Genomic DNA, 11,175 nt, shown 5'->3' with positions numbered 1-11,175 from the left:
CCTTTACCCCTCTGACATTTGCTGTGTCCGCAGCTGAGGCTTCTCCAGATTCCAGAAGATGTGGGAAGGGACACGTCTGCATTTGCCTAAACTAGCAAATTATCAGTTCTATAGTAACAGCAGCTGGTAGGAAGCCAGTGTGGTGTAGTGGTTAGAGCCATTCCAGACTACAGCAGGCAAGACCTGGTTCCAATCCCCACTCGTTCACGAACCAATCACCTTATTCCACTGAAGACCATTTATTTCCTTGGCTCAGTTGTTTGCTGACCTGTCTTTTTTGGTCTGCTGGCACCCAAAAACCCAGATCAAAGTAAAAAAATAGAATGGACAAGTGTTCCAGTGAGCGCCAGCCGGGAAGCTGCAGATAATCAATTGCATAAAGCAGGCTTTGCCAACCTTGTGCTTTCTAGGTATTTTGGACTACAAATCCCATCAGCCCATCTAGCACAGGTGATGGGAGCTGTAGTCTGAAACATCTGGAAAGCAAGAGGTTAGGGTGGGCCGGCAAAGCAAACTAGCTTCAGCTGTTTGAGCATATCATCAGTGCTCCCATTCATCTGATTTTTGCCAATCAACCCAGGTTTTCTCTGCTTTGCATTTCTGGGTATCTGAACAGACCACCCACTCACAGCAGACTCTTTTTGTCATGTGATGCTGTTCCCCCGGCTATTTAAAGCAGCTGGGGCTTGTTCTGCTAAAACTGCAGAGCTGAGATTAGGCAGAAGAAAACGTTGCTTACTTGTTGGCCGGACTCCTGCAAGAGTGTCCCATGGATTGTGTGAGTTCCAGGTGCATAGGAGACCTTTCGCAGGGAGGCTGCAGTATAAACTGCTGGGACTGAGCAGTTCTAGAAACCTGAAAGTGTTAATAGGTAGCTTGTTCTTGCAGGAGAAGAGTTAGCTTGTTTCCTAAATGACAAGTGTTGTTCCTGCTTTTGTATCTTGTTTCTAGTTCCTTGCTAAATATTGTTGATGCTTTGTCAGGGTGTGTGTGTGTCCTGTTAATGCAATACAGTGGTACCTCGGGTTAAGTACTTAATTCGTTCCAGAGGTCCGTTCTTAACCTGAAACTGTTCTTAACCTGAAGCACCACTATAGCTAATGGGGACTCCCGCTGCTGCCGTGCTGCCAGAGCACGATTTCTGTTCTTATCCTGAAGCAAAGTTCTTAACCCAAGGTACTATTTCTGGGTTAGCGGAGTCTGTAACCTGAAGCGTATGTAACCTGAAGTGTATGTAACCCAAGGTACCACTGTACCATCAATACACACAAAGCTTTCTGTAGCTTAAAAAAAGACTGGCCTCTGTCCCTAGCAGCTTACAATCCAAAAATCTGCCGTTGGGAAAGGCAAGTACAGTGTAATTTAATGGGAAGTGGGTGCATAAATGTGGTTTTGTATTATAAGAAAAACTAATCCCTTTCGCTTATGGGGTATTCTGGAGACCGTATGGAGTCCTTAAGTGGGTTCCCTATCGGTAGGAGAAAATAACAGAGGCCAACCAAAGAATATTGAGAAGCAAAGCAGCTAGTAAGCCTGATCTTTATTAAAGGGACTGTTGCAACAGGGTCCCCACTCATCACACACAGGAGGAGAACCCTGAACAATGGTGCACAAGCCCTTATATAGACTTTTGAAATTACCCACCCTGTAGCCCAAGACCATACCCCTAAAACATCATACATAAATCACAGAAGGAGGTGGTCTACAGCATAGGAGGCGGTCTACAACAGAAATCCTGCCTGCCAGGATACCTGATAATGGTCACTGATTGCTCTACCTGGGCAGCTTGGCCATTCTTTTGTGAAGGTAAATACTTTAGTTCAGGCTTCCTCAACCTTGCCCCCCCCAGATGTTTTTGGCCTACAACTCCCATGATCCTTAGCTAGCAGGACCAGTGGTCAGGGATGATGGGAATTGTAGTCTCAAAACATCGGGAGGGCCAAGGTTGAGGATGCCTGCTTTTGTTCCTGAATCCAGGTCACAGGCTCTCCCTATTCATTACACAAAAAAGGCCTTAAGACAGGATTTGCAAGCAAAAAGACAATGGGAAGGCTTTCCCCATTTGCCTCCCTGACTGCAGAGGAATATTTGAGGTCATTGGGAGAATCAAAATGACTTCAGGATTGCTCTCCCATACTATTTCAGACACATGGTTCCTATATTTAGATATGTGTGCATTTATGAATACTCATTCTATATTTGAGACCTTAAAATTCTTATAACAGTGTGCTCAAAGGGGAATGGGTTTGAAGTGAGGACTTCACAGCAAATGTGGGTTTGGCAGAATGCATATTTGAGTGAATTGGTCCAACTGATCTGTGGTGTTACTTATTCACAGTAGGTTTACGTTGCCCAGTGATGGAGTTCTTGGGACCAGCGCTGTCTTTTTTAAATGAACAAGGAATAAAATGCGGGGGGGGGGGGGACGGAAGGGGGAAAACTCTGGAGGTCCAGTGGAGTTCAGCCTTCTGACCCTAAGTAGCTAATAACTCCTGGAAAAAAAAGGAAAGAAAAAAAAAGTCAGTTCTTGAAAAGCTTTCCTACCCCTGCTCTAACAAATGAGAAGAGTACTTTTCCGAGCACAATTCAAAGTGTTGGACCTTTAAAGCCCTAAATGGCCTTGGTCCTGTATACCTGAAGGAGCGTCTCCACTCCCATCATTCAGCCCGGACACTGAGATCCAGCTCCAAGGGCCTTCTGGTGGTTCCCTCATTGAGAGAAGTGAGGTTACAAGGAACCAGGCAGAGGGCCTTCTCGGTAGTGGCGACCGCCCTGTGGAACGCCCTCCCACCAGATGTCAAAGAGATAAATAATTACCTGACATTCAGAAGACATCTGAAGGCAGCCCTGTTCAGGGAAGTTTTTAATATTTAACGCAGTACTGTTTTTAACACTTGATTGGGAGCTGCCCAGAGTGGCTGGGGAAACTCAGCCAGATGGGCGGGGTATAAATAATAAATTATTATTATTATTATTATTATTATTATTATTATTATTATTCATGTGCTTCTTGTTTATGGACTCATAGCCGGCTGCTTCCTGTTCTTCTGTATTGTAGGCTTTGTGTCCTAACCTTGACGCATGGGATGAGCCTTGCTCCAGCCCAAAGACCGTAAGAGCATCAATCCCCCCTCAATTCCCCTTTCTCCGCTGAATCCCACCATGTCACCACTGCAGCTCAATTTGTGTCTGATTTCCCCTTCTGCAGAAATTGACTGCCACTGAATTTGAACTTGAGCAAGGCGACACCATTCAAGTGAAAGGGATGATCTTGCCGGGTGCCAAAGAGTATGTTCTTATTGTGTTCTTATTTCCCTCCCCGCCAATTTTTATTTATCGTTTTCATTTTTACACTTGAAACAATAACAATGCCTCGCTTTTTAAAAAGAAAAACAAACCACAATTAATATTCATTCGGCTTCCACCCCTTCCATTCTTCGTTTTGTTACTTTCTTGTTCCACTGCATATTCTAATTTCCCCCTATGTCTTATACTTTCTCAACTTTGTATCTCAATATTTCTTACTGCTGAATTTATTTTGTTACTGTTAACTTTTCGACAGGTTTACAATACATTTCCAAATAATCTATAAAATATTTCCAGTCTTCTTCGAATACTCCCTGCCCCGTTCTCTCGTTCTGTTTGTCAGTCTTGCCATTTCTATATATTCTATGAATAGAATAATTTAATCTATTCATCTGCATCTGCCCTTAGGGTGAAAGGTGGGTGAGGAATAAAGAACCAGCAGCATGTGTCTCTATCCTGTCATTCCTGTGTTTGGGTGTCTTTGTCCATGAATCATCTTGGATCCATTTCAGAAACAGAATGACCTAGCTTGAGGTTGAATCCTGACAAGACAGAAGTACTGTTTTTGGGGGACAGGAGGCGGGCGGGTGTAGAGGACTCCCTGGTCCTGAATGGGGTAACTGTGCCCCTGAAGGACCAGGTGCGCAGCCTGGGAGTCATTCTGGACTCGAAGCTGTCCATGGAGGCACAGGTCAAATCTGTGTCCAGGGCAGCTGTTTACCAGCTCCATCTGGTACGCAGGCTGAGACCCTACCTGCCCGCAAACTATCTCGCCAGAGTGGTGCATGCTCTAGTTATCTCCCGCTTGGACTACTGCAATGCGGCTACCTTTGAAGGTGACCTGGAAACTACAACTAATCCAGAATGTGGCAGCTAGACTGGTGACTGGGAGCGGCCGCCAAGACCATATAAAACCGGTCTTGAAAGGCCTACTCTGGCTCGCAGTACGTTTCCAAGCACAATTCAAAGTGTTGGTGCTGGCCTTTAAAGCCCTAAACGGCCTCAGCCCAGTATACCTGAAGGAGCGTCTCCACCCCCATCTTTCTGCCCGGACACTGATGTGCAGCACCGAGGGCCTTCTGGCGGTTCCCTCATTGCGAGAAGCCAAATTACAGGGAACCAGGCAGAGGGCCTTCTCGGTAGTGGCGCCCGCCCTGTGGAACGCCCTCCCACCAGATGTCAAAGAGAAAAACAACAACCAGACTTTTAGAAGACACCTGAAGGCAGCCCTATTTAGGGAAGCTTTTAATGTTTAATAGGTTATTGTATTTTAGTGTTTTGTTGGAAGCCGCCCAGAGTGGCTGGGGAAACCCAGCCAGATGGACGGGGTATAAATAATAAATTATTATTATTATTATTATTACTATTATTATTATTATTACTAGTTGCATTTTAAGCCTGAGAAGAGTATTCTCAGAGCATTGACTAACTTTTAAAGCAGTGGATCCCTTTCAGAGGCCATCTTCCAACATGTCCCACCTGTCCCTTCCAACATGTCCCTTCCAACATAACCCACTTGTCATCATCCTCTGTCTGGCTCCGTCTAGAAGATTTGGAATGAAATGTCTCAACAACCATTGTTTTAAATTACTGTCTTTTGACCCCAAGTGTTCAGAAAAACTTGTCCAAATCTTTCTACCATTTCTACTGTTAGTTAAGTTAGCTATGCCCCTGCCCCCCGAGGCAAAACGCTTGCTGTTTCTAAATGTATGGTGTGAATGTGGCCCTTCTGTCCCAAGTTCGAATTGTAGAGTTGGAAGGGGCCTTAGAGTCATCTAGTCCAACCCCTGCAATGCAGTCACCAGTAACCCTTTCATCCTGAGTTCACGTTTTCCCTCCCTGCATTGATCATCCTCTTAAAGGTTTTCCGTCAATCTGGGCGAAGACTGTGAAAATCTCATCCTTCGCTTCAACCCGCGCTTTGACAACCAGAATGACACGAGCACCATTATCTGCATGTCCAAAAAACATGGGGTGTGGGGGAAAGAAGAGAGGATAACAGACTTCCCTTTTGAGAAAGGTGGCAAATTTAAGGTGAGCACTTAGCTGTATATCATAGAATTTTAGAATTGGAAGGGACCCTAGGGTTATCTAGTCCAACAATTCAGGAATCTCAGCCAAAGCAGCCACAGCAGATGTCCACCTAACCTCTGCATAAGAATCTCCAAGGAAGGAGAGTCCACAACCTCCTGAGGGCATCTGTTACACTGCTGAACAGCTCTTAGCCTCCAGAGCAGGAGAACACAAGCTTGCTCCATTCTCTACACAACAACCCTTTTGATACTTGAAGATGACTATCCTATCTCCTGTTGACTTTGTCCATGGAGTTTTCTTGGCAGGGATACTGGAGTGGCTTGCCGGTTCCTGCTCCAGGTGGATCACGTTTGGTCAAAACTCTCCACTATGACCTGTCCATCTTGGGTGGCCCTGCACAGCATAGCTCATAGCTTCTCTGAGTTATTCAAGTCCCTTCGCCACGGCAAGGCAGTGATCCCATGGACTGCAAGAAGACCAAACCTATCCATTCTGAAGGAAATCAGCCCTGACTGCTCACTGGAAGTTGAGGCTCCAATACTTTGGCCACCTCATGAGAAGAGAAGACTCCCTGGAAAAGACCCTGATGTTGGGAAAGATGGAGGGCACAAGGAGAAGGGGACGACAGAGGACGAGATGGTTGGACAGTGTTTTCAAAGCTAATAACATGAGTTTGACCAAACTGCGGGAGGCAGTGGAAGACAGGAGTGCCTGGCGTGCTCTGGTCCATGGGGTCATGAAGAGTCGGACACGACTAAACAACAACAACGCCAACAACAACATCCTATCTCCTCTCAGTCTCCTCTTTCCCATGCTAAACATACCCAGCTCCTTCAACCATTCCTCATAAGGCTTGGTTTCCAGACCCTTGATCCATCTTGGTTGCCCCTCTCTGCACACATTCCAGCTTGTTAACATCCTTCTTAAATTGTGGCACCCGGAACTGGACTAGATCAGCGATATCAAAGGGTGTGTGTAAATGGAGCAGGCAGGTGTGTGGCTTCAGCAGGGGGTGGTCTCTGTGGAGGGAGTGTTTTTGGGGGGCTGAACCTGCAACCCTCCAGATGAAATTGCGCTCCCAACTCCCATCAGCCCCAGCTAACATGACCGGTAGTCAGACACAATGGGACCAATAATCCAGCAACATCTGGTGAACTCCAGGTTCCCCTGTGAACGGGGGGAGACTTCCTTGTAACATAGCAGGGTTCAGTTTATGTGTGCAGAACAATGGTTGGGGGTCTGGCATGTGTGAGCAGTACTTGTATGTGTTTTTTAAACTTTGTGTTAAAAACCAACCCATCGTTGCCTATGGAAATCTAGCTTGTATGTGGGCCTGTCTAATCTCTGTTGGGAGGTACTTTCTCAGAATTTGGGTCCCTAATATCTAATGCATAGCTTTAAATATCACCTTGCCAACGAAGGTCCGTATAGTTAAAGCTATGGTTTTCCCAGTAGTGATGTATGGAAGTGAGAGCTGGACCATAAAGAAGGCTGATTGCCAAAGAATTGATGCTTTTGAATTATGGTGCTGGAGGAGACTCTTGAGAGTCCCATGGACTGCAAGAAGATCAAACCTATCCATTCTGAAGGAAATCAGCCCTGAGTGCTCACTGGAAGGACAGATCCTGAAGCTGAGGCTCCAGTACTTTGGCCACCTCATGAGAAGAGAAGACTCCCTGGAAAAGACCCTGATGTTGGGAAAGATGGAGGGCACAAGGAGAAGGGGGCAACAGAGGACGAGATGGTTGGATAGTGTTTTCGAGGTTACCAGCATGAGTTTGACCAAACTGCGGGAGGTAGTGGAGGACAGAGGTGCCTGGCGTGCTCTGGTCCAGGGGGTCACGAAGAGTCGGACACAACTAAGCGACTAAACAACAACAACAAGCTTCTGGTGCAAACAAGCAATGCATCACTAGCAGAAAATAAACCCATACCAATAAGTTAACCTGGATTAATAGCATTTATTTAACTCTCTGTAGATAAGAGTAGGGACGCGGGTGGCGCTGTGGGTAAAAGCCTCAGCGCCTAGGGCTTGCCGATCGAAAGGTTGGCGGTTCGAATCCCCGCGGCGGGGTGCGCTCCCGTTGTTCGGTCCCAGCGCCTGCCAACCTAGCAGTTCGAAAGCACCCCCGGGTGCAAGTAGATAAATAGGGACCGCTTACTGGCGGGAAGGTAAACGGCGTTTCCGTGTGCTGCGCTGGCTCGCCAGATGCAGCTTTGTCACGCTGGCCACGTGACCCGGAAAGTGTCTCTGGACAGCGCTGGCCCCTGGCCTCTTAAGTGAGATGGGCGCACAACCCTAGAGTCTGTCAAGACTGGCCCGTATGGGCAGGGGTACCTTTACCTTTAGATAAGAGTAGCAATGGGGGTGCAAGGCAATTCTGATGTGTCCTAGACTGCCACACTTGGGGTCAGAACAGCCTGGGGTGCCCTTGCAGGAACCATTCCTTTAAAAGCTTTCAAATGCTGCCCGGGACAAGTGTTTTGTTTTTAATGTGTGTGGTGTCCCCCGCTGGTCATGATTATTCATTTTATTTCTTGTAGCTTTCCTTCATTCTTTACACTTATGAGATCAAGGTGCAGCTGGCAGACGGTCATGACATCTTCTTCCCTAACCGGCTGGGCCTGGAGACCATCAAGTACATTGAGGTGGAAGGAGACGTCAGGATCAAAGCCCTCAGATTTCTCAGATTATCCTAGTCCCAAGTCACTGTTGTCTTGTTACATGTCTGAATAAACACAGCTTGTGCTCTTCAAAACATGTCATTTCACGTGGTTTTATTTTGTAAGAGGGAGGAAGGGGGCAATTTTCAGGCCAGGAGCTGCTGCATTCCATTATTATTATTATTATTATTGTTATTGTTATTTACCCTGCCCATATGATGGGTTTCCCAAGCTCCTCTTGGTGGCTTCCAGCACATATAAAAACATAATAAAATGCCAAAAATGTAAAATGTTATTAAGAGTTTTCAACATACGATACAATAAGAACCCAACTAGCATTAAAAAAAACAACTGAAAATTAAGGATAAAGGAGCAAAAGAGGAAAGAAAGAAAGAAAAGAGAGAAATAAATTAACATAATAAAACACAAAGAGACGATAGATAGATAGATGATAGATAGATAGATAGATAGATATAGATATAGATATAGATAGATAGATAGATGATAGATAGATAGATAGATATAGATGATAGATAGAATCTCCTATCACACTTGTTTCTTAATTTTCAATCTGCATACAGAGAATTGAATTCTCCCAGTGCTTCCCGCTTCCTCAGTCTCACACCCCCAAAAAATCACTCTAGCTTGCCTCTCAAACAGCTCCCTTTCTCTTTGGTCTATTACCTCTCTGGATCTACCTTCATTTCTCCTGATTATATGTCTTCAGAGATCAAAACATTCATCTGAATAACGTTAATTGAGAACAGTAAAAAATTAAAGATCTTTGGGACTGGGCGGGGGTGGTGTTGTTGAGGAAAAAAGGCTTTGAGGGCCACATTCCACTGGTGGGTTGGGGTCGGGGCCCAATATAGGTTGAGGAACAAATTGACGTTTTTCCTTTATGGCTTCCGTGCGCACACAGGCAGAGCACTTTGCAGCAGTAGACCCTACCCCAAAGTGACTGGGGTCAGGCCGTAGCTTAGACGTGGAATGCCTGCTCTACATGCACAAGGTCCCTGGTCCAATTGCTGGCTCAATTCTCCGGGTAGGACTAGGAATGTCCCTCATCAGAAACCTTGGACAGGCTCTGCCAGTCAGTCAGGGCCGGATTTAGGTTTGATGAGGCCCTAAACTACTGACGTGGGTGGCGCTGTGGGTTAAACCACAGAGTCTAGGACTTGCTGATCAGAAGGTCGGTGGTTTGAATCCCCGTGACGGGGTGAGCTCCCGTTGCTGGGTCCCTGCTCCTGCCCACCTAGCAGTTTGAAAGAACGTCAAAGTGCAAGTAAATAGGTACCGCTCTGGCGGGAAGGTGAACGGCGTTTCCGTGCGCTGCTCTGGTTCGCCAGAAGCGGCTTAGTCATGCCGGCCACATGACTCAGAAGCTATATGCCGGCTCCCTCAGCCAATAAAGCAAGATGAGAGCCGCAACCCCGGAGTCGGCCACGCCTGGACCTAATGGTCAGGGGTCCCTTTACCTTTAAGCTACTGAAGGTAATGGGGCCCTTTATATGTCCAGCTGTCCTTTGTCAACAACAAATTGTCACTGTTTTTTGTATTGAATATATGCTATATGGTAATTTATGGATCTAACAGGTATCTAAAGCCATGCAGAATGTGGGCACCCTATATATAGAAATGAGCAAACCTGTGATATTTTAGGGAGCAGGCTAGCAGGTGGGGCCCATTACTTACATCACAGGAGCCTCCACAACACAAAACAATGTTGCTGTATGTAGGTTTTATTTTATTTGTTTTTATCTTATATTTTGGAAATGTACATCCGGTTTCTTTTTCCTTAAAAAATTTTTGGGCGTAAATCTGGCACTGCAGTCAGTGCAAATCTTCCAAGTGTCCCGATTTTCAAGGCCTAGCCCCGGCATTACGGAATCTGTCCCGGTTTCTGATTTGATCGCAGAATGTCCCGGTTTTCCTTTTTCCCTCCCTCCACATCTCGGAGAACAATTAAAGGTGGTGTGGGTGGGTGCCAAAAGAGCCCTGTTTATCCCGAAAATAAAATACCTGCACCCAATGAAAAACATGGTGACGCTGGCATATGAAGGCCTTTTGAGGAAAAGGTCACCAATCCACTCTAAATTCTTTAACTGCGATGCGTCAGCAGCCAGCCTTTTCTTAGGACACACAGGGAGTGTTGATTCCTTTACTGTAAATGGAGCCGTGCACTGTCTACTCAGAAGTAAGTCCCACTGCAATCAATGGAGCTTACTCCCAGGTAACTGGGTAAAGACTGGGTAGCCTTTAGGTTAAGACATACCAAAAGGAACGAGGACTTTATTTATGTGTGCCACTACAGCAGCAAGAATTTTGATTGCACGAAATTGGAAGACTGGAGAAATACCAACTAAAGAAAAATGGCAAGAGAAGTTGATGAACTATGCAGAACTGGCAAAAAAATGACAGATAGACCAAGAGAAAAAGACAACAGAGGCTTTGAAAAAGATTGGAAACCGTTCATATTATATTTGCAGAAACAAAGAAAGTCAATAGACTTGATGGTAGGATTTAAATAAACATTCACATTATCAGCATTAGAAAATGTTTAGAAGATAGTGAAATATGATGATGTAGTCACTTTTATTTTTATGCTTTTAGGCTTGATGGTATGTTATTAATAACTTCTTTCTGTTAAAGGTAAAGGTAAAGGTACCCCTGCCCGTATGGGCCAGTCTTGACAGACTCTGGGGTTGTGCGCCCATCTCACTCAAGAGGCCGGGGGCCAGCGCTGTCCGGAGACACTTCCGAGTCATGTGGCCAGTGTGACAAAGCTGCATCTGGCTAGCCAGCGCAGCACACGGAACGCCGTTTACCTTCCCGTTGGTAAGCGGTCCCTATTTATCTACTTGCACCCGGGGGTGCTTTCGAACTGCTAGGTTGGCAGGCCTGGGACCTGACCATTAGGTCCAGTCCTGGCCGACTCTGGGGTTGCGGCGCTCATCTCGCTTTACTAACCGAGGGAGCCAGCGTACAGCTTCCGGGTCATGTGGCCAGCATGACTAAGCCACTTCTGGCGAACCAGAGCAGCGCATGGAAACGCTATTTACTTTCCCGCCGGAGCAGTACCTATTTCTCTACTTGCACTTTGACGTGCTTTCGAACTGCTAGGTTGGCAGGAGCAGGGACCGAACAACGGGAGCGCACCCCGCCGCGGGG

The 11,175-nt window shown here is 46.2% G+C and overlaps 1 protein-coding gene across 1 annotated transcript; it reads left to right on the top strand.

The window, feature by feature from the left end:
* The first annotated feature begins 692 nt into the window (after positions 1-692).
* LOC114604743 (16 kDa beta-galactoside-binding lectin-like) lies at positions 693-8,040 on the top strand. Its single transcript, XM_028745200.2, has 5 exons — positions 693-778; positions 3,059-3,112; positions 3,209-3,288; positions 5,169-5,340; positions 7,885-8,040. The coding sequence occupies exons 1-5, from the start codon at positions 770-772 to the stop codon at positions 8,038-8,040; spliced, it is 471 nt and encodes a 156-aa protein (XP_028601033.2). The 5' UTR covers positions 693-769.
* Positions 8,041-11,175: the final 3,135 nt, after the last annotated feature.

Source organism: Podarcis muralis, chromosome 9 (genome assembly GCF_964188315.1).
Source record: "Podarcis muralis chromosome 9, rPodMur119.hap1.1, whole genome shotgun sequence".
In the NCBI taxonomy this organism is placed as follows: domain Eukaryota; kingdom Metazoa; phylum Chordata; class Lepidosauria; order Squamata; family Lacertidae; genus Podarcis; species Podarcis muralis.
This window is presented reverse-complemented; position numbering and strand designations above follow the sequence as displayed.